We start from the raw sequence: 24,563 nt of genomic DNA, 5'->3' as shown, positions 1-24,563 counted from the left end.
CTCACACGAGATTGGTTTGATATGTCGCAAAGCACCTAAAGTTAGCATCTAACCTTTCTGCTGGGTTTTAAAAAACACATTTCCACTGCCATCTCTGATTTTCCTTTAATTACTAGATGTAATTTATCACACGCATTGCTTACTCAAGACACTTAGCTTGCCATGATTAGAGAAACAGGATATCTGCTGTTTTTCACTTATCTTGATTATCACAGAAAATAATGAAGGCGTAAACTTACATTATTTATTTATAATTGTCGCTCATTATCTGTTGTACTTTGTAGAGAGAAGGAAAATAAGCACAGAAGCATGACAAACTACTTGTTACAAAAAGCCATCTCTCAGTTGTCACTCTGAATGTGACTTGCTGAAATGTCCACACTGTCTCCACCAACCCTGATCATCCCAGAGGGGAAGCTATATAGAAAAAGTCCCTGCAGTCTTCAATAAAATAGCAAACTGTAAAAAAAAAAAAAAAAAGACAATAAAAAAACTCAACTTTCCCGGTCGTGCAAGACAGCCACTGCTGGTTGAACTAATTTGTTCGGGTGTTGTCAAAGTTATTACAAACTCATTAAGCCTCATGAGCACAAATTAAAATTTCCTAATGTGAAACAGATGTTACACTTAGATTGGGATGAGATGGTTTAACTGACAAAACGGAAGACATGATTATTGCCATGTGTCAGGATTTCTGCGTTGAAAACTAATTTGTCAAAGGAAGAGACTACAACGCAGAACAAACACTCAGCACTCGAAGGCAAAATGCGTTATTGACATTTTTGATGGATGCAAAGGAGAAAATCTTTCGGCGTCATCTCTTTTACAAAGCCGAACCGCAGTGGAAAATCTGTCTTCGGTTTATTTCTTCGGTCGGAAAGGTCATGACAATTTGATTAAATTATCTCCCAACAATTTTTGATACTGCCTTTCAACAATCTTCTGACCATATTTGTATCCTTACAAATCAATTATCCTGTCAATAAATGTCTTGCCCTGCAAACCCACACTAGAAGCTCCCACATCATCAACTGAACTGCACATTATGGAGTAACGGTTAGAGGCCAGGTTTTCAGAAATAACTGGTATGAAATGGGAGCTTGAACGCAGATTTTTAAAAGGTCCCTTTAAGGCAACGTGGATCCGTTAAAATGTTTTAAAATGACCTGTGTCGCATCAAAGGCTGAAGGAGTTAAAATACATTAGCCCCTTCAACGGTGCCCATTCCCCACGGAGCTGGGGGTATACTCTCCAAACTGAACTGAGGGCTTTCCTTTGTAATGGGCTATAACAAAGAGTTATGGATATGAGATGTCACACGGATAACACTTGCCATTAAACAGTGCAGCAGACAATGTCAGGCCTCGTCTTCACCAAAGCTACAAAGTAAAGGTGTGGGATAAAGATGTAAGGAGAATTATCAGCCTGAAATGCTTTTGCTTGGTTCCCCTTCCTTTAAAAGGTTGCCCTGGAGCAATTAAGGCACTGGGGAAATTTGTGGGGCACATAAAAGCTTGAGCAGTGTGATATAGTAAACAGACACTTTACTTCAACCTTTCTGGCTGGTGTTAAAGTGAGCTTCTGGCTGTGATCTAAAAGCCTGCACTGTCTCTCCATGGTGCAACAAAAATCAAGAGGCTGTAAATGAAAAACATTACTTTAGCCAACTTAAAAAGCGCTGCATAATTAATTCAGCGTATTACTACGAACTTGCAGTATACTTGGGTACTACTTGTGTCACTCACAAGTGAAGCACATTCTGGAAACACAGCTGGAAAGCTCTTTGAGTACTAGGATTATAAATTGATTCCCATTACATGATAAAGTGATACATATACTACCGTTTAGCATAACGATCTTAAGCACTGTGGTTCAATCTAAAGGTAATATTCCTGAGAGCTATTTCCTATATCCGTTTTGCAATAGCTGGCAGTGGTCAGCGCTGAAATTAAATTAAGGTAAGCACTTTATCGTTGACTTCAAAGTTCTCCACATAAGTGCACAGAAACCCTGTTATAAAATTATTTCATTATACTGTGAATACTAGAAATGCGAGCTGGAGTAGGTATCACCCCTGCATGATTTCATTAATCAGATCCCGCCTTGTTCTTAGTTGATTTGTTTTCTCCTACTCCAGATCCTTGAAAACATTATCCCTGGAAGATTAGAAGGAATTATGGGTACTTTAGTTGAGCCAGTGGGATGGATTAGTGTTGTGCCACTGCTGTAATAGCATTGGTAACAGCCCCCATTTCGATGTGGAGCAAAGTAAATGCTAATGAGCCAGGAACAAGGGAATAGGCTTGCAAGAGATGTTGCAATAATGTCAGAACCTAACGTCTTGCATGCATCTTTCCCACTTCAGGGCAAGGCTCTAACGTTAAATCCCACAGGGCAAATCTGGCCTTTATAGGTACTATTGATAATGCAGTATGGATGCAATTTCCTTCAATGCTTAAGAGGGTGATAAATCTGCAAGCTGGTCCCAATATTTATCAGCCATTTGCAACCATTTGCTGCTGCAAATAAAATATTTCTCTGAAGTGAAGAAATTGAACCCCATGATTTTCCAAACCTACACTCTTGCAGTGGAGAGCCGAGACATGACAAAACCTCCGGCACCCCCCACTGCAGCGCCAGTGGGTATCCCAGAGGTTAGATGTGGAAAAGCTGCTGGGCCAGGTGAACAATTAATCCCATGTCAAGAGAGAAATGTGAACCCCTGCTACATCACTGGATTTGCCAGCAGGCGAGCTTTACCTACTGCTGGTGCACTGCTGTTCAAAATACAGATGTTGTCAAACAGAGAGCGAGTGATTTACTATCATACAATGGCAGATTAAAGCAGTACACCTAAAATATTTGCCCCAAAAAACACATTATTGAGGAAAAGTGAATGTCTGCATGCATCCATTTGCTGCATTGTGTGAGCAAACAGTAGAAATCTCCATCAGTCACTAACTTTACTTCCTACTTGTATCTTAGCCAGTATTATGTCTCAAGGGGAAGACTTGTTTTTCCTTCTTGTCTGATTAACATTTGTTTTTCCTTTTGCCTTATGCTCTCCAGCACACAGCGGTATCACATTGATCTGTACTTAACCTGACTTTTAATAAAACAAGGTGTGTAGCCAGTTTCCCTTGTGTCACCAACACTATCATAAAAGAATGTATGTCCAGCAGCCATCAATTGATCCGTCCTTTTGGGGATTTCACTCCTTCCATGTCTCGCTGGTGGTCTGGCTCATCGTCTAACTTGTGCTCTAATGACCCTCCAGGCCTTACATGCAGCTAATGAGCTGATGGATCAGTGCATCGATCCAAGTGCCGCAGTCTAGGAATGCCCAATTACCTTAAGTAAACAGTGCAGAAACTCAGCTTTGAGCACAGCCTGAAGACTACAACGGAGTTCAGGAAGGAAACACAGAAAGCAGGGAGAGAGCACACTATGCAATTCAAATTGCATTGTGTCACACTGTGATTTTACTCTTTGCTATTTGTCACTTGAATATCAAGTAGGGAAAAATTGAATACATCGATAAAAAACCATTCTGCAAGTAAAGCAGAAAAGCTAAACAACAGTGATCCCCCACTCAATACACTTACAGCTCAACACAAAGAAACCTGTTACCTGTGGCTCTCTCTCAGGGCTTCCTTTCCCTTCCGCCATGAAATCATGCCTCGAGGAGACATCCTGGGCTTGCATTCGATTAGAACGTCGCCACCCTGTCGGGCCAAAGTTTGGGCCTTCAACAAGTTCTGGGAGAAGTCTGGAGCAATTGCTGGTGGACAAAAAAAAAAGTGGAAAGGCATGTGAATACTGTGAGGGAGACAAGAGAGGCGTAAAAAAAAGAAAAGGGAGAAAAAGAGACCGATGAGCAAGGTGGAAGAGCTGGAGTGCCTGAGCTTCCTAAAACACGCAGGTCACTAAATCCATTAGGCAGGTCAGCTCTCACATCCTTTTCTTTCAACACACACATATCCACACATGGAAAGACTGTAATGCATCCGTAAATGCAGGAGAACAGACGTGGCACATTTTATTTGAAAAGAAAGTGATTTTCCAGATTTCCTTAGGAAGACATTATGCATTAAAGATAAAACCGCGGGACTCTGAAGCAAAACGAGCGAATGTAAAACAAGAGGGAGGCTTTGCTGCTGTTGCTTTAGGCCTTAATTACTAAGGCGCCGTCGTCCGGAGCTGTTTTGTATGCGAAACTACTCAGCAGAAAGCTCTTCAAAGTGAATACACAGCCTGGCGCCAGTGACATGGCTGAGCACCTGCCAACATATGCCGGTGCACGTGCGTATGCAGCACTATACAACAATGTACGCTTGCACCTATGCACATATTGCCCCCTCACAATTATTTCTTGACACTCTGTGTGAAAAGCAAGCCAAGAGTTTCTGTCTTCCTCGTTTTCTCTGTTTACATGGGTGGTTTATATGACCTCGGGACTTTCAGTACAATCTGTTTATAATGGGTAACTTAAAAGCAGGCCGCGTAGACCAATGTCTGTCATATTCTGTACTTGAGAAAAGAGAAAAAGCAATAATAATAATTGAATTTAATTAGCCAGGCAAGCTTAACATAGTTAATTATAAACAAATCCACCTACTCAAGTTTCCAACATATTTAGATGTCTTATAACTGAAATTATTTATTAATTATTCATTATATTTCTGATGTAATATGCAAATCCAGATAACTTTCTGTGACAATACAACAAGTCATTGGCATTAGGTATTAGTAATCGCTGACAATTGGTGGCCAAGCTCTTGTGTGGTGACTGTTTTACTGCTACAGTAATTTTAGACCTTCGCACCAAACATTTAAGCCAAGCGGCTCTGTGACCTTTACATCATCGACCCTGTCTGCATTCTTGCAGTTACTTTATGTTCAGCTGACTGTCAGCGTTAGATATGTTTCTGAACAGAAAGCGTTTAAACCTCATCTGTCGAGCCGTGGCATTGCTCCTGAGAGTTTTACAAATGTTATTGCATCAAACTCACACGCCAAAAATGCAGTTTGCAGGAAAAGGATTCACTCTGTTTCCAAAACAATAGCCCAAATGTGCAGAGCCAAATGAGTAAGTATACCAGACAAGATATGGAATACATTTTTTCAGCTCTTCGTACCCAGATGGTTTCAGCATCTTGGTTTTTTTGTACTACCTGTTGACCTGAATTCCTGTTGCCAATTATGTGCCTGCCTTTTGACAATTTCTCCAAACCAAAAGCCTTTTACTCTAACTCTACAGTATACACTGCATATTGTGTCAGCTACTGTAGCTGTACTTTGAGACATGCCTCATCTTCCATAATTACACTGCATCTACCGAAAGTAACCATACATCAAAAACACTAACGCATGTGATCCATGAACTTCACAAGAAGTGGAGGTTTTCTGGTAATATTCTGGAAACTGTGCATAATGAGCATATTTGCATAATTGACAGTAAAAAGTTGTTCTTATTTATGTTATGCTTGGTATCAGTGCAGTGCACCCTCTAAGGTCATCATCTGTCTGAAACAAGACATTTTATCATGTGCCTCTTGACCATCTAGTTGAAAACTCTGCCTGATGATATTTGAATAACATAATATATAACTATTCAACATATAGTTGTTTTATCCTGGTATACACAAACACTCAGTTTATAGTCCAATAACATGTCAGTCACTTCGGCCTTGCTAGGCATGGACAAGCATCAAATAAGGTCATGTGCACAGAGCTAGAGAACTACTGGCAACAGAACTTCAGAAATAATTGTGTTTTTTCCTCAGTCTCCTTCACAGAGTGAAGAAAACTCATATTTATTGTATTGCAAAGACTTTTATGAAAGAGTAAAAAAGGAGAATGTTACTGGAAAAATGTATTTAGCATTTTTATTCTAGCAGGTATAATAGATATAGCCTTGGGTTAAATTCTGTTTTGTTAATGTAGACAAATGAACAGCTTTCTATCTTTGGTCTTACCTACAACTCTCAGCTCGGCATTGGTAAAGATTCGACCGTGCTTGTTCTCTGCCACGCACTGGAACATGCCAATGTCAGCCAGGTTCAAGCTGCTGATTGTCAGAACTCCATTATTCACCTGAACTCTGTCCTGTTGGAGACAGAAAGACACACATGCATGCATCAAATACTTAAAATGATCTGAAATGAAAACTGCTCAACAGCCAGACAACAAACAACTTTAGAGAAAATTCGAGGAAGCAACTGAAGGTTCTTGCCTCAGGTGCAAAAATATGCCCCAGTACACTCCAAGGTTTGCATCTAATCAGGACCACCATCTTTTTAGATGGTATTCTGGTACTCCACGTACTCTGCACTTCAACTGGTGTTTTACTGAAACCGAGGAGAACTTGACAGCACGTCTCTAACGGTAAAATTAGTATTTTAACAAGTATATGATACAGTAAAAGTGCTAGACTGAAAAGATTTACAGTGGGCAGAGCTATATTGAGAGATTTAATTAACATTCATTACAGAACAATAATTAAAATCAAGCACATCAAACTTGCTGCTGACTCTTTTTTTACTCCACCAAATACTCAGTACATAGTTTATAAATATATATAGATATAGATATACAATGCTAGTAATTGTTTTAAAATGAATACATATACCTTCAAAAACACCTTCGTAATAAAACTGATACAAAGTTCTTCACTTTCCACTGCTCGTTTGACCTTTACAAGGTTTGGCACCTCTTGTTTCTCCCATTTTATAGTTACCCCAATTTAATTGTGGCAGCACTCATTGTTCTTGCCCTTGATCTTTCCATAGAGTGTAGCTGGACCTTTTAATGCCTCTGACAAAGTAGTCCAGAGGGTCCTGCCGCCAGTCTGTCTGTCGTCTGGAATCATTACAGCACTGGCACTTGAAAAGACAAGGACTGTCCCTTAACGTCAGTCTGTGACACCGCAGAGGACTTTCAAATAGAGTTCTTTCTGACGACTAGTCACAAGATAGAGACATGGCTGATCTAGCAACTAAAACCACCGCCAGAGGGTGTCCTGGGTGTTCATGCATCTAGCAGTTTCCAGGTGGAAAATAAGCAGTCCCATAAATTTGGCTACGGCTGGATGCATGTATGTGTATTCAAGGAAAAAAGAAAATGATAAAGAGAGAGAGGGAGAGGACCACAAAGAGAGGGAGGATTTTGAATAGATGATAGATGGTTCTTTTCAGGTTACACAGTGCACAAGCCCAGGGCTGTGCACTTATGAACCCATAAAAGCACGGGTTGGTGCCATTCTGCACTATTCTGTACCCTGACACTTAGTGGTAGCTCTATCACAATCTCCTTAGCACTGAAGACAAATTGTGGCATTGTCTACTTTATCAGCATCTTTAATTATGCTTGACTCGTGTCTGAAATGAACACTTTATCAAACTGAGCTCTGAAAAGTTAAGTCATGGGCACCTTGTTGCTGCTTTCTCTGTATCTTGTAGTGATCCTATCGCTCACCTATAGTAGCTAGACTGTCGCAAGTATGCAACTACACCATTAGAACTGCCGAAGGCACGTAGCAGGTTTGCAGGGTCGTAGGCAGAGAAAACATCTCTCGTGTATGTAACTAAAAGGCGGAGCTGGTAGTGTAGTGAAAAAAGTACAAGTATGAATGGGTTCTTGTTTTGCCGGGGTGACATTTTGAAGTGACAGCTCTCCTCTGCGCCATTTAATTCCCTTGGAACAGACGGAAAATGAGGTGGAGAGGGAGGAAAAAGCTTGAAAGATAGCTTAAGAAAGAGAAAGAAAGCGCCGAGGATGCTGAGACAGAGAGGAGGGAGAGAGAACTGATCCATTCTAATGAGGAATAACAAATGCCCCCCTTGGCCTTCCCCTCCTGCTCCCTCTCCTTCTACACTGCTGACCTTTGGGTTTGGAAATTGATTTACTGTTGCCGCGGTTGACGGTGGCATTTTGAAAATGGTAACACCCCACCTCATTAATATAGCCACATGTACAGAGAATATGTTACCTTGGCTACCTGCCAAAGGAAGTTTTACAGTGTTATTTACTAATCAATGCTGCAAATGCGCATGTGGAATGATAAGGGCTTCCTGTGGTTAAGCATAAAACTTGAAATGGGTCAGAGATAAAATGTTTAAAACAATATTGCCTATTTTTACAGATACAGACTTAAGCTGCTCCTCATACAGACTTTGCAGATTAATACTTTGGTGTCATAATGGCAAAAACGTAATCTTCCTTGGTGCTTCTGTGTTGACATTAAGCTCTTAAATTAAAGTGCCACATATTTGGGGTACCTATCTCAGTTCCAGACAACAAAACCCCACCAGCCCCCCCTTTAAAGGCATGTCCAAACAAAATAGGAACTGTCCAGTTTTGAGCCCATTACACCCAGCCCAAATTCTGACACAATCGGTGACTGTGATTCTCTAGAGCTGGTCTTTTTCGGCAGAAAGCACACTCACTCCAGCAGCACAATATCACAAAACAAGGCAAATTGCCTAAATGTGAAATGCACTTTGGATGATAAGGCATTTCTCACCCTCCCCAGAGAGGAGAGACTTAATGATAAAATTGAGAGTTGCAGATAAGAGTGAGATTGAGCGCTAAATTGTCGACAAAGTCCCCAGTTGATGACAGGCAGAAAATGGCATCACTTTGGCTCCTTTGCAAAACACATACAAACACCCACCCCCGGCACATACACACACACGTTTGATGCCAAATTTAGTCTCAAGCAAATAGAGGCATTTCAAATTGACATGTTCTTGCCAAGTACAAGCCTATGAGTTGGAAGCATTATTTGCTTCGAAGCAAAGTGAATCCCAGCAAAACAGCGCAGTAACACGCAGTGCATCCTTTAACCAAGATGCACTGCGTGTTACTGCAGGAATCTGCTGTGATCTTATCACCTTTCATCTTACACATTAAATTACGCTCATCTCCACCCAATGAACTGGTTAAGGGCTGTTGAGATGCTGCTAACAATAACAATACCATTTAACTACCAGCCTATATACTTCAGTCTTTCAGTAGTCTTAATGTGCTTGTTTTCAAAGCACACCTTCGTACTACTTGGTATTGATTAGAGGTGGAGAGGACAAATTAGTATGTTTTTATGCTGGTAATTAAATGCATCTTTTATGGAACCAAATCTAAGGAGAAAAGTAAGCACACAGTACATGTTTATTATGTGTGTGGTTAAAACGTGTACATGAAAAAATAAAAAAGCAGGATACCTAAACTGTTCTGTTTTTTGCTGCTATGTTGCAAAGTCTTACAACCAACCACCTGAAACAGCAGAGGAGTTTGGCCAGCAAGTGATTTGCACAACCACAATTTTAAACTGATTTTCTGGCATGAAAATAGAGTTATCATTTGATTATCTTGTTTCAAAGAATCTTCAGTGTTTGACAATTCAGCCAAAGTTAATTTGACAATTCAGTCTGAAAAGGTGATGCTTCTTTGTTTCAGACTGATTTTATGATCAAAGGTAAGATCCTTTTCTTTTCTTTTTTTACCCATTTTGTATTATTTTAATTTGTTTTTCATTTGTTTCTTTCTATTGTTGTTGTGCTTTTTTGTGGGGGCCAGTGCTGCACAGAGGAGGGAATTGGCTTTTTTTTATGTGTCTTTGCAGCAATGTAAGAAATCTCAGTTTAGGAAGAAATCCATTTTACCTCCATGGAGTCCAGAGGCTCTCCATTCTTCAGCCAGCGGTACGAGGGTTTTGGTTTGCCACTGGCCTTGCATTCCCACACCAGAGTCTCATCAATGGTCTTTTGTACATCCTGAGGCTTTTCAGTAAAGTGAGGTGCAGCTAGAAAGTCAAAATACACACACACACACACACACATATATATATATATATTTTTTTTAATTAACACTTTATACCTAAACACATGCCTTAGCATTACCTCAAGCAGCGGAATTTGAAAAAAAAAAATCTATGAATTAGCCAAGCACGGCAATTACTTCTTTAAAAAGCATTCAAGGGCACAAATCATAAATGTACTCCTAATTAACTTGAAGCTGACCTCGACATGGAAAATATATAAATAAGTAATGCTTTATAAGGTTAGCACAGAGAAAAATCAATAGTGAATAGGTGAGACCATCCACGGTAAAGTGTAGAAGTTTAAAAAGATGCAGGTCCACTGAGACTAACAATGGCTCTCTGCTTCTTTGTTTTCCGCAGTGCAGTTGGTAACATAGGCAAGTGACTTTTTGACACTTGTCATGTCAATTTAAAGACATAATGGTGGTTTTCCTGCCGCACCTTGTATAAGATTTATGGACCCCAGGAAGCACCCATGCAAATGCATGACGCCCTGCCAGGGTCAATGAGAGTCAGTCAGGCAGTTGGCTTGATTAGGTGTGCTACTTTAATAATGTAATAATAATAATATCATAAAGTGGTAGCACCTATGGCACATTCAGTGCCAAGGAGGTTTTTTTGCAAAGGAGCTCCTCACCCACGTACAGCAACTCCAGCCAATCATTTTCCATTTAAAATACAGTGTTTTATAAATGGTGTCATTTCAGATCAAAATGTGATTATTTAATAAGACAATCAATATAAATTAGTTGTACCACATTTTATGAACCTTAGAATAGGGGTGGGGTTACTGCCATACAAAAAAATTCTGCTGTTTAATAACATAAAAGAAAAAGAAACAACAAATCTTTATATGGAAGAAAGGATGGCTGTTTTTATGGACTACTGTGTCTGTGAATACAACTCTTTGTAAAGCAATATGAGTAGCTATGGATGCATTTCCTGTTCAGTAGAGATCAGATAATATTTTGTTATCAAATGGTTATTTTAATGATCTTTTTGATAGAGGGAAGTACATTTAGTATAGTAAATGTGCAAAGTACTGAAAATGTGTGACTATAGAAACAGGAGTGCATGACAGCCTGTTAACAACATTACAAATGAGGTTGTCTGAGATAACATAATGGAATGGAAGAAGCCATGCAAGTGACTTCTACACAAAGTCAATCTGATTGAGACTGAGCCCATTCAAATGCAGTAAACCATGATCTGATTACTTAACCCTCTGGAACTGCAGAAGGACAATTAAGCGGGGAATGAAAGGAGAGAGGCCGACCCTTATTGTTACTATGCTTGTTCTGTTTTGTTGTCACTAGCTCCACATCCCCGTATTGATTCTTCTATTCTTCTGCAGAGTTGATGGATGTCCCACAAGCCCCTGTCTATGGGACTTTAAAATGAGATTACTGATTTTTATCACCTGGCAGCTGGTCAATCTGTGGGGCTTTGAGATGAGACACGACTTAAATCTTACAAAGAGAAACATGACTTCCCCACAACTGTAGCTGAGATGAGGCACAGAGGCCAGCGCTCTAGCTATAAGTTGCTGAAAAATCACTACCTTGTTTAGAACATGACCATAATACTCGATCATTTTACTTATTTTAAGCATTGTCAGCCATGCTACTGCTTGGAGTAATGCATATTCAGTCCTCAGCCTACCAACAGGTACTGTGAGCATTTCATTTAACCCACAGCTCCTGCAAAAAAAAACCCCTATTATCATATCAAAGACATCCTCCTTCACAGGAAAGAAAAATCTGGATTTGATGATTTCACTCAAGCACATCCCTATTGGGACTCGTGGGCAGATATCATCAATGCATAAACTGCAAAATAATGGAGAGAAAAACCATAAAAATACTTAATCAAGGACTGCTAAAAGTTTTTTCAGAATATGGTCCATAAGTCCAGTGTGGTGAAGGAAAAATCACGCCTCTCTGAAAGGTGGTATAAATCTGTGTGCCCCGTCTTACCTGCTGGCTCAATAAGGAGCTTGTCTGAACTGTACTACTGGTAATAGGTTAATTTACTACCACATCCCACTATATGATGCAGTTGTATACAGGCTCTAATAAAAACCACAGATTGCATGACAACATATAAAACTTTCTGTTACACTCCACGCCAACGGCGCACTCCTGTTTGAAAGATTTTCAATCATACTTCAGAGCAGTGAACCTCTGAAGAGGTTTAAATAAGGTTATGAATCAGTGGGTAAAGGATTTGGTAAAAGTCTCTGAAACTACATGACATATGAGGAAGAAGACTGACAGGTTGAAGGCATGAGATATTTTTTTAATCTCTGAGAGGTGTGAAGTAAGGTAAGTTTGAGATCAAACACAGGCAAACCGCGCTCCTGCTCACCGTAATAAGACAGCTTTCCTTTCACCGAGTTTTTTCCTCTGCTGTTCTCTGCCACACATTCGTACATCCCGGCATCCTCCTGCTGGAAGTAAGGGATTTCTAAAACTCCACTGGCTTTATTTATGTCCACCTTCCTGGTAAAGGAGGCTCCATCCACTTTTTTCCAGCTGATTGTTGGCACAGGGCTAAAACCACAAAAATACACACACACACGCAAAAACAACATATATCAACACTGGTGTTTAACATAATAAACTGGTGACAGTCCATGCTAATATATTCATTGGTTGTTGATTGTTTATTTGACTTATATGGATATGGAGCTACCTTTTTGTAACAGAAAAATGAAGAAGGCTTGTACAAATATTACGTGTAGAATTTAAAAATCTTTCAGCCTTTCATCTTTCTACAATTATTAAATTTGCACAATTTCAATTATACAAATTTATGCATTTCACAAATGTCTTTGAAAGCAACTTTCAAATATTAGGGCTGCAAAACTAACAATGGCCAATGAGTATTTTGGTATATTATTGAGATCTACCTTCGCTTAATATATGAGAAAGAATAATGAATATTAGCAATAAAGTGCTTTTAAGTAGAAATAACTTGAAACATGAAGTTGTGAGTGTTTCTTTTCTTTACAGTCTGTGAAACAAGAAGAGCATTTTTTTTGCTCTTACCATGCAGCTTACAATAGTAAAGCAAACAGCTCAGTGTGTAGTTATGAAAGTTGCGTAACAATTCACAGCGGGACGTACTTTCCAAGTGCAAAACATTCCAGTTTGACAGTGGAGCTCTTAGCAACGGGGACAACTTCAGGAAACTGCACTTCAATCTTTGGCTCATATTCGCCCATCACACCTGCAGTTACAGAGAGAAAAAAGGGAGAGACGCCTCACATATATGAGGGGGGATTCTTTCAGCTTAAGGACTGAAAAGGTCACAATGAAAGAAAATCAAAACATACTTTACATCACTATGTGATGATGCTGTATATGGGCTCTAAGAACTTCTACATCTCACTCTGGGAGATGTTTTAGATTGCATTTGTTGGCTTGTAGATTTAAATTTCAATTATTTTCTATAAATGCACAGTGAAAACGTTTAACTTAGTGAGTCAAGTCAAAGTCATAAATGATAGAAATGATTACACTCATGTATTTTTCATCCAAAACAAGTACTTTTGCACATATAATTTGTATAATTATACACAAAAACACGTTCTGTGAAAGAAAACTAAATAAAATAAAATGTATACTGTTTTTGTTCAACATGTTAAAAATATAGAGACACAAACGAGTGACCCCAGGACAGTGCATATATTGCTATGTAGGTGGGCTGACCTCTTTTTACATATTCACTGTAAACACCTCTTACTTCCTGCCATCATCTCTTAATCTCAACACAATGACATTAATTTCTATGTGATGGTAACGTTGTGCAAATTAGTCAAGCTGAGAAAAGTATATGTACCTTAAACAGTGACAGAATTACTTTACCTATTCCGTAATGGTATCACACACTTTTTAATACATGTCAGTATATCGTATTTGTATATTGTATTCTATATTTGTATTTATGCTACTTAAGCTTTATGCACCATGGGAAGAAAATATTGTGTAATTAGAATAAAGAGTTTGTTCTTGAAAGGTCAGTTTTCAGATGTGCAGGCATTTTAGATTAACTGTAAAACTACTTTAAAAAAAGATTCATTTACCACTTTCTAAAATAACATCATGAAATGCACAGTGCAAAGAGGTTGCCGTGCCTCGAATGTACAAAAATAAATTCATCTGACTTTGACAATAGTGTTTCCATCTTTTCAACAATCAGATCAGAGAATATCAAAACACTTTGAAAACACTCTCAGACTTGGCTGTGAAAATTGCCAAGTTTTAATGAAAGTCATCGCTATAATTAAAAAACAAAAAAGCCTTTCTCAATTTTACATGTCTCAAAACACAGTCCCTATTTTATACTCTGTGTATTTTTAGTAAATAGCTTCTTTCATACCATCAACGCGCAGGACCAGAGGTGTTGGTGGACCTTCAACGCTGCTTTTGGTGACTGTGTTGGTGACTACACAGGTGTAATTCCCCACATCAGAGGGTTCCACTTTCGCGATGTAGAGATTGCCCGTCTTCTGGGACACAAATCGCCGCGTGTCCTGGGTGACATACGAGGGGTGCTCATTGAAGATCCATGTGAAGCTAAGTTCTGTGAACGCAAACAAAAAGCAGCAGATGAAAAACACATGCTGTGTTTGAGCATCGCCTACACCCATATACAGATAATGTGTGCTTCATCAGCAGCCTCGTCACTTCAGAGGTTAAGTGGATGCCTTCAGGGATAAAGCAATTAGTGGATTGGACTGAGCACCAGCCTTCCTTGATTAAAAACACAATTTATAATTGAATGGCAATTACTCTTACTCACTGTTGGATAAATGTCCTCAATATGGTAAAAGTTTCATACGTCCACTAATCTGAAGTCATGATGCTGTGAATATGAATAATTTGCTATTCAGAGAGTTAGAAATCTGTTATAGGAATCCATAATAACACATAATAAGTGAGTTTTCCTGATTTAAACCCAGCTTAAAGTAAAATTCAACTGTAACTGGAATAGGGATGGGTACCGGTATCCGGTGCCATTATTGCACCGGTTCTGACATAAACGGTAGTAACCAGACCGAAAAGCAGCGCACATTTCAGTGCTTTATTTCGGTGCTTTATTTCGGTGCTTTTTTTTCCTGAGATGTCATACACTTTGGATTCCAGCCAATCATTTTACCTTTGCAAGTGTAGTAGGCGGGCCCAGGTACGTACATTCTTTTAGAGCAGAGCTACAGATTAAAAATGCCCAAGGCCAAGCGGTCAAAAGTCTGGCTGTACTTCACAGCAAAAGATGCAAAATCAGCAGCCTGCAACAAGTGCTTTAAGGTGATACTGTCAAAGGAGGTAACACCTCAAATCTGATGAAACACCTGGCGACGTATAGAATTTTGTTAAAAGCCGAGAAATGCACCGTATTTGATAGCTTGCTGCGAGACCTCACACCGTGCACATCTACTGCGCGTGGGTTGCCTGTTATCAGACCCGGAGTTAGCAACATCCCCCAAAAACCCGAAGAGTAGAGTCCTGGCCCCTAGCCCTGCCAGTGTAGCAGAAATGATGACAGATGATGATGGCAGCAGCAGCCGTTCTTCTCTGCATGAGTAGCTTAATGTTGCTCGTGTGTAATTTACGTTGAGTAGGCTAACCACGTTATTACATTAATGCATGTAAGGTGAACTAGCAAACATCATCATAGCTACATGCGGCTGTCTTCTTGTTTGATGGCAGATACTCCCTTCACCCTGGCCAAAAAGGCTAAAATGACCAAAGAAAAAGAGGGAAACAGCTAAACATGAGAGGTTTTTAGACAAAATTGGTGTTTTTTCCATTGATTAAGCACTGCTTCCAGCCAAGAGTGATGCCATAAATCCCCTATAGCTGCAGAAAAGGCTAACATTGTTACCTTTTTACAAAAAAACAGCGATTCGAGCACCGTTTAAGCACCGGCACCGTTTCAAAAGTACCGATTTGGTACTGGTATCGGATAAAACCTAAACGATACCCATCCCTAAACTGGACCATCCTTAATTTTACGTATGCTGTTTAATTTTTATTTCCTGTTCTTTATTTAACTTACCTTTTCTTTCTGGGATTAATAATCCAATAAGAATTAAATTAAGCAGCAGTGGAGGTACACAGAAAAAAAAGCATCTCCCCTTGTGGTTGTTATGTAGCTACGGAAGGCCCTAAATCAAACTTTAAGCTGCACCCCCTGCATAAAAAAACAGTTCAACGCCCAATAAAACCAATATATTACAGATTTGGTTACTTGGTATTGTACCACCTCGTCTACTATTCATCATCCATGATAACAAGCTTCTGGAAAAGACTCCCAGTACTATCAACCAAATGGAGTGCAGTCAGAGAGGCTTTGCACTAACAATCAGCAACATTATAAAAAGGAATGATGGTGTTTTGACATATTGACACTAGGATAGATTGCTCTGGACCATATTGCATCCCTGTCCCAAAAGCAATCTTGGCTGTTGGTAAAAACTTGTCTAAGTGATGATTCTGCACTACAGTACAGGGAATAATTGAGATGTGAGTCGGACACTCATCTACTGACTCAGTATTCTTCACTTCTGCTCATTAGGGGTCAAGAGGATGTGTGGGCTTTGGCATATTACTGCTAACCTTGCAGATCACAAAGTGATACAGAGATCATGATCTTGACAACGTGTGTAACAGCTTTGATTATTTTATTCGTACTCCCCTGGTCACCTGCATTCTCTTCTTTAACTCCTAGTCACAGGAAACTGGCCTGACGTCTCGCCAGCTGCAACCTGTAGGGCCCTATTCTGAGAGGTGAGTGTTAAAATGCAAAGAAAAATCCTAAAATTATGACATTTTCAAAAAATCTCTGTACACAGCTAGGAGATCCAGGTAAAGATAATGGCACCTTAGCCCTTAAGAGAGTTATTAAGGTGAAAAACTGCCAGGAGAAGGGAAGAATTTCAAGAGTTTTAAGCTTAAGAGTTTTTTAAGGAGTTGGAAAACCAGCAAAGACAATCATCACAGAAACTGGTGAAAGCTGCGCCAATTTCTATTAATATACAGGTAAATAAATATAAGCAAAGACATAAAACAACTTTCAGCACTTTATACAAAAAATGCACCTCTGTTTTCATACTGTGTGTTGTAGGCACTTTTAAAGTAGTATCTGTCGCTTCTTTGGTCAGAGTACCTCTGAGAACATTCCTAACTAACACCTTTCTAGAAATGTTTACACTAACTTAGTCTGTTTTATATTCCCTGTAATTATGCCAGCTTCTTTCCTGTGACCCTGTAAGTGAGTTCCTGTATAACGAGCATGTGAGGGTGTTCCCTTTTTACCAAGCACAGAGCAGATTTTTATATGCATTGGAGGAGTAAAGGACAGCCTGACCTTGTGATCAACACAACTGCAGATTGAAACTTGGACCACATACTTCAATCACACCTTTCTCTCCAAGAATGTGTCAGTGATGAACAGAACTCCAATATGAGAAATAATTTTTACAGTATGTAAAATCATGTGTGTAAGCGCCCTCCTTTTTTGGCCTTGGTGTGTGGCTTCTTCTTTGGATTTACCTTTTGAGCATACCGTTTTGCTTGTGTCAACAGTGCTATATAATGTACGTGGAATTTGTTACCACCATACATATTACCTCATGTTTCAAAAGATTAAATACATGAAATAGTCAGTAATTAGTGAATAACAGAAATATGGACAGGTGCATATTTTTAAAAAACTTGATTCAGACAAAAACAAGTACTGCCCCCAACTGGTTCTGCTGTAGGTTTCTTCCTCTTAAAAGGGAGTTTATCCTTCCCACTGTCGCCAAGTGCTTATTCGGAGGGGGTTGTTTGATTGTTGAGGTTTCTCTCTAATATTACAGGGTCTTTACCTTACAATTGAGGCGACTGCTGTTGTGATTTGGTGCTATATAAATAAAAATAAAATTGAACTGAATAGAACTGAATTGAACTTGTATTTTGAATTATTTAGCAAAGCTAAGCTAACAACCTTCTGAGTGTACGCTTATATTTAAGAGTGGGGTTGTTCTTCTCTCATAACTCTTGGCCAGAAAGCAAAGAGGTGTATTTCCCATAACACTGAACTAATCATTTAATTATAGTCATAGCACTTCACTTTTAAGGCATCTCCTAGCCTCTATGACTTACCAAACATAAATTCTAGCTCTATCCATTCAAACCGCAAAGGGAATCATTGAAATATCCTCCTCTCTCATAAATAATACATGCCAGCTCTCATCCAGGCATTTCCATGTATATTTAATGTCTGTTTTTGAAACAATATCCTCTGTAGATGCAAAGAGTGACACAGTGAACAGCAAATAAGAGATTACTAATTGGTTAGTTAAAGATTTATGGTGAGAAAAGGAAGCAGGAAATAGAAATTGGAAAGCACCATTGGCTGTATCTTATGATTTGACTTAAGAGCCTACTATGGATGGGCAGTAATGGAATAATGCAATCATGACTGACAGTGAGTGGCAGATTTTCATTTTGTTTCCATTTAGCCTTTGTATAATGAACAGGCAGCATCAATTCCCCCTTAATGATCTGAGAAGAGGAAAGAGAAATGGAACATGACAGGCCAAGGACATACTGAATCAAGAGTGGGTTTTTGCACAAGTGTGTATTATATCAAAGAAAAGTACATGCTCAACTTTGTGTCAAAGTTTACTCTCACAAATCTTTTACCTCAACAGAAACAACCATCAACCATGGCTTCCTCTCTGTATTCATAATACAAAAGCTCACTGAAAAGGCTTAGGTCATGCACACGGGAAAAATCCCTGCAAGCAATGTGGGCTGTTACTAGCCAGCGAGCCCCCTCTGTTTTGGACGAGATGCACTGGGTTGACAAAACAAGTGATTTCAGCCTTGAGTAAATCTGAAAGGCCCGTTTCCATTAGGGAAAGGAGGTCAGATGCATTAGGTCCTGGACTAACCAGAACAGCCATTCAAACTGTCTCAAAGCAAAAGATGATACAGAGTGACGTCTAATGCTAATACAGTACAGCACAGGGAAAGAATTATGTCGGAGACCCTCTTGGACACTTGACAATATTTCGATCATTTCGAAACGTGCATCAACACTCTCTTTCAGCTTTAGAACATCCTGTCTGCACCACACTACTTCCTGCTGCGGTCTGAAGGGTTTTGAGGCGTCGTTAAAGTGAAATAATGGCTTCCTGAATCATGCATGGGGCACTGAAATCCTTTACAGGAGAGATGAGGCAGATCCGTGTCCAAGACCGCATTTTTTGCTGATCGTGAATTATGTCCTGTCACCCTTTATGAGAACATGCCTTACTTTCCAACACTATGGCAGTCTATTTAAATGCCAGTCAGGATTTTCTGTATCAGATGAAAAACAATACAGCCACAGAGCCATAGAGCATCCCATTATATGTCTTTGCATATTCATTTTTCAGACCTTACCAATTTTCAAGTTTTTGTTTCTTTTATTCTAAATAATCTTTTTTATATATATATATATATTTGACAAGATCAAACCAAATTTCTCCAGTGAACCTAATCTAATTTGAACAGCTAGATCAGGTACAATATAGCCATGCAGTGAAAATGAGCAGCCGAACCAAGACGAGAATGTGTGGGCGTGTGTGGATATGTATGAATGTGTAAGCATTCATGCATACTGTGAGCTACCCTTTCAGCGAATATGTCATAAAACTGAAGGTGATTCATCCTATAGCACATCTTAACATCTCCGTCAATAGCTATTATCCATGATGACAGCTGAATTTGACAAAACGTTGCCAGAAAATAGAGCATAACAGGCACTGGGCAAGGCCTCTAGAACGGCTATCAGTCTATTTGTACATTACTGGTTTGGACAAATGCAAAGAAAACAGCAGAGAAACAAACTGGCCCAGCTGAAATGAATTTGACCAAGGATAGCAATTACGCCACTATAAAATTATGTTGTGACAGTCTGAAAGCACTTAAAATGAAAATTGGATTTTTTGGAGATCCCTCTGTTTCACATGTCCCGTATTCTATTTGATTGTGTTTATTTCATTCAGCAGCAGTTTAGAAATTTATCAGAAAACCAAAAATATTCATTTCTGTTTACTTGAAAGATTCCTGTTCTAGCAAGAGTTACGAGTTACTTCAACATTATTTTGGAGTATTATTATATTCAAAATAGAAACTTTTCAAGAAAAGTTTAATGGCTTTTATCCAGCAGGTACTTTGTGGCAGTTAGTTGTTGAGGAATTAATAAATAGGCAAAACAAATGTTAACATAAAAAATGTGCTCATCCATTTGACATGTTTATAAAACCACGATAATTACTTTAGCTGGTACAGCCTTGGGTGTGTGCACTTCTTCACCAATTATTCTAATAAAGCCTGTTTTGTTCGATAAGAAAAATAGCGTGTGTGCTGAATTGGTGTCTCCACTTGGTTCCTATTCAGCCAGTTGTTCCGCCTACTCCTTCCTTCATCCAACCTTCCACCCGAATAGACTGCTGCCCCAGTACTCAGGCTTGCTCCATGTCGTCACTCACTTCATTAAATGATAGCCCACACCACACTATTCAGGGTAGCTGTGATTTAGAGTGGGCAGCTTGCCTGAAAGCCTCATGTTATGTGTTGTGTTAATGCATTAGTGGTTAGTTTATCCCAGTACTTGGCTTGTTAACTGTTGTACATAAAAGCCTTACTATCTCTCACTTAGTGACTGCTAATTATTTTGTGAGCTATGTTGCTTTGTTATTTATCCATGCCATTTATAGACTGAGGCTCTCGGAGGCTGCACCAGAAAGTAGTTTCTCTTGTTTGCCACAATTATCATTCAACTAAATGTTGCAGTATGCCGAGGCAAACAAGTTTTTGTGTAGTGGTGCTCCGTCTTGTACTTCTGTTTAGCCCCTTTTTGCAACCTATTTCACATGGCAGCTGCCATCAGCCTCCAGCAACTGGACACCAACCCCTTAGGGAATACGCATTTCCCCTGGTGACTGAGGGTTGCCAGATCATCGGCAGCTGATTCCTAGGCCTGTATGGCTGGGGCCCATGCAAAGGGAATTTGTAGGTAGGTAGGTAGGGAGACTGCATTTAGCTTAATTTAAAAAAATGGGTCATGCCATTGCTGTGCATCTTCTTATCATTCCTTTTTAAAAGTAGGTAAAGACTCTGTATGAGACTGGATGTGACAGATATGGGCCTGGTACAATGTAACACACTGACAACAATCCCTTCAGGACTCCAGTCCCAAATGATGGGCGTCACGTAGGAAAGAGTAAGAAAGGCGTGTGGAGTTTATCTAAAAAAGATTGCATGTGGGAAAAATTGACATACAATGTCAACATGAATTATTGAATAGAATCACAGAATAAATCTATTTACAGTTGCCTGAAGGAACCCCCCCCCCACATCACCACCACCATATCTCCAATGATTTAGTAATTTTTTTTAGCCAAACATGCTGGCACTCGTCTTAGCAAACATCTATGAAAAATGATGTTGTCACAAGATCCGAGATCACAGTCACAACAAAGCAGCTGGAGTTCTTGAACAAAGTGAAACATCAGAAGACTAGAGAACCTTCTGAATGTCATGAAGAGGAGTTTATAATCAGAGATGTTACATTTTGGATTCTAATTCAAATGAAATGGTACCCTGGTGATAAATGGGAGCGGAGTCACAAAGATGAGTACAGAAGTAGTACAGAGTACAGTACAGAAACACCTGCTGATTTCACCATCTGTTAGTTAAAAGTAAAAACAATGTATTTCTTCACTCGTAATAAAAATAAGGCATAACATACATATATCTATTTTTTTTACAAAAGCTGTGAAACTAAAAGAGTAACACTCTACACATGCGAAGAAAAATTAACAAGTTCCAAAAGCTTTTAAAAGGTGCACATATTGTAAGATTTCTCACGAATCTCACATATTTCGAGAGTAAAACTCTCAGCTGCTGTTAATGTAAATAAAGCTGGATTATGTATTATGATTATTGTATAGTTCAAGTGCAGACTTTCAGTGCAGACATAATTATATATATATATAGATAGATAGATAGATAGATAGATAGATAGATAGATAGATAGATAGATAGATAGATAGATAGATAGATAGATAGATAGATAGATAGATAGATAGATAGATAGATATTTAAAATTACAGTGAAAAGTTATAAAACACAAATTCAATACTTTGAATGTGCTCATTTGTCATGAAATACCAGTGAAAGGGACCAGACCTCACCTGGCCATGAAATTGCTTGTCAGGCAATAGTCCAATTAAATTTGAATTTGTATGAATGTGGTCTGTAACCAAAAATGACTGTAATTCCTAAATAGCTAATGCAAGTTTTTTTGTAAAGCCCCATGAATTAAAGCTTGAAGTCTATACTTCTGTATGTGACTCATATCGATGCCTTTTTTAAGTAAATGAATATATGTCTTTTTGATTGGGTGACTGTACATACAATCAGTACAAGGAGACGTCAGTCAGGATTAATTAAAACTTCATTTTTGTCCTCTTACCCAAAGAGAAGACTGCCCCCAAAAGGTAGTCAAAGCACTCACAGTGAGACATTAGGCAGGTGATTTTACTACAGATGGTGCTGTAGCTGAAACTCGAGACAAATATGCATATTAAACAAGCGCTGCTGTCTTGTACATAATGCATAAACTATTGGATTAAGATTTCTGTGCCCAGTTTTTTCCAAAATATTTTTGGACACCGTCATGACACTGCTATTACAGCTCAACACTCCAGACAATGCTGCTGTTCAGAATGTGTATTTTGGCTTGTGGACACCTTAGAGTAATTGTCTGTAAAAGAGCTATTACATTTCAAGTCTGCCAGTTGTGTGCATATGGCTCATTATTTTAACTTGTCTTGTTACAACAAGGTGAGACATCTCATTTCAAACACAAAACATAGCACAACAAATATAGGCCTTCTCTTCAGTTTGCAAATGAATGAGACAAAATAGCTCAGTTTGTTCTGCAGGTTTAATGCCCCAGTAGCATAAATGAGGGTTATCGTCTAAAAACCAACACCTTAACAACGTCTTTCATTCCAGTCCCAAAATTAAGGACTTGCAACTTCATCTGGATGTAAAACTTGGCGTACTTGTACTACAGAGTATTAGGGCCACAAACAGTGTTCATTTGGAGAATAGAGTTGAAATTTCGAGATTAAAGTTGAAATACTACTTTGAGAAAAAAGTCAAAATGTGGAGATTACATTTCAAGCCAGACAACTGCCACAAAATGCCTCATGTAGATGAGTTAGTGAAACAACTTGATCAGCTGACTTAATGTGTATTGCAAAGTAAGCCTGAAACCTCTCCTCTGTTTCACAATTTAATTTTTAACTAACCTGTGACTAGGCAGCAGGACAATACTATTATATTTACAGTAAAACCCTCTGTCATGTGCACTAACATTACATCCACGCAGTGGATAATTACATTCAGCCTTACTGGCAAAAGTCAATCTTAAGACCGGTGTGTAGGAGTTAATAGCACTGGATGCTAGCTCGCATTGATAATGTCATAGATGAAAGCAGATGATGTGAAGCCAGCAAGGTATCTTCAGAGACAGGCTCAATTACTCAGCCTGGCGGGACCCCAGCCACAGTCAGCCTCTCCAGTCTGTATGCCAAAGATTTTCCTCGCCCCCATTGAAAATCAGGCTGACAGACCAGAGTGTCCCAAAGTAAAAATAACTCACATCGCTGACTTTAACAACACAGACAAACAGACAGGGGATCTGAGCTGGAGAACGCAAACACTACTTCCACTTTGTTCAAGTAAAGGAGAAGATAAGGAATCAGAGAGATGATACCACAGTATTTCTACGTTTCTAGTAAAAAAAGAAAAAAACAAGATTTATGTAAGGAGGATATTAAAGGATATTTAAAGAAAATGAAATGAAATGGAAAAAACATTGAGAGCAGTCCATCTTACCTCCAGAGTGGGGGGGAGGGCCACAGAGCAAGACCACTCCTTGACCTTCACGAACCCTCACTGGACTTCTTCTCTGAGTCTTGAAATTCTCCAAGTCTGTTTACCACAACACAAAAGCAATAAAGCAAAAATAATCATTTCATTTTTCATGAAAGCCATAAGCACACAAACACAACAAGTCTGGGTGTTTATAGAGCTAAAAAAAATAAAGAAATGCACTGCAACTCATATATGTGGTTGCTCAATAATTTCATATCTAGTTAGCGCACGGCAAGTGACCAGAGTTTAACGGTGTTATATGATATGCATGCCTGCTGTGAAATACTGGTGGTAGTTTTGCATAAATGCAGACATGGTGCTATAAAGTCCTAAACACTTCTGACTGGAGCAGAAAGCAATTCTTCAAGTATAAGTCACACATGAGTGAATTTAATTGGAACGGCGTATTGTTATCACTTTCTGTGTTTCATCCACTGCACACAGACCAGCAACAATTAAATGACTAAGACTGAAACATCATTTGTATGGAGGCCGATTACTTGTTGACAACCTGCTGAGAGAAAGCAAATAGAGACAGCAATCCTTGAACACTTTGCCTTTTCTTGCCTGCTGCGGCTCTTGGAGATATCGCAGGCGTAGCAGCCAAATACGCAGCTGCCATATAATGACATAATCAAGACTGAATTCAAAAACAGGGCGAAAGAATGCAAAACTGACACCTCCTGTGTGCGAGCACAGTAGGATGAGCGTTCACAAAATAAAAGCAGAGCGTGATCTTTTCAGACCTTGTG

At 39.1% G+C, this 24,563-nt stretch overlaps 1 protein-coding gene across 1 annotated transcript in view; it reads right to left on the bottom strand.

Moving 5' to 3' along the window:
* The window catches only part of cntn3a.1 (contactin 3a, tandem duplicate 1), a 77,744-nt gene that overhangs the window by 18,731 nt on the left and 34,450 nt on the right, over window positions 1–24,563 (bottom strand). The window contains exons 5-11 of the mRNA XM_084917349.1: window positions 23,773–23,868; window positions 14,204–14,407; window positions 12,949–13,051; window positions 12,188–12,372; window positions 9,663–9,802; window positions 5,979–6,108; window positions 3,631–3,781 (exon numbers count right to left, since the gene is read on the bottom strand). Of these exons, the coding sequence (XP_084773475.1) occupies window positions 3,631–3,781; window positions 5,979–6,108; window positions 9,663–9,802; window positions 12,188–12,372; window positions 12,949–13,051; window positions 14,204–14,407; window positions 23,773–23,868 (1,009 nt within the window). The remainder of the gene's footprint in view (window positions 1–3,630; window positions 3,782–5,978; window positions 6,109–9,662; window positions 9,803–12,187; window positions 12,373–12,948; window positions 13,052–14,203; window positions 14,408–23,772; window positions 23,869–24,563) is intronic.

The sequence above is a fragment of the Perissodus microlepis genome, chromosome 20 (genome assembly GCF_051167445.1).
Source record: "Perissodus microlepis isolate ML-2025 ecotype Zambia chromosome 20, ASM5116744v1, whole genome shotgun sequence".
NCBI lineage: Eukaryota > Metazoa > Chordata > Actinopteri > Cichliformes > Cichlidae > Perissodus > Perissodus microlepis.
Note: the sequence above shows the minus strand (reverse complement) of the source record. Positions and strands in the feature narration are given on the sequence as shown.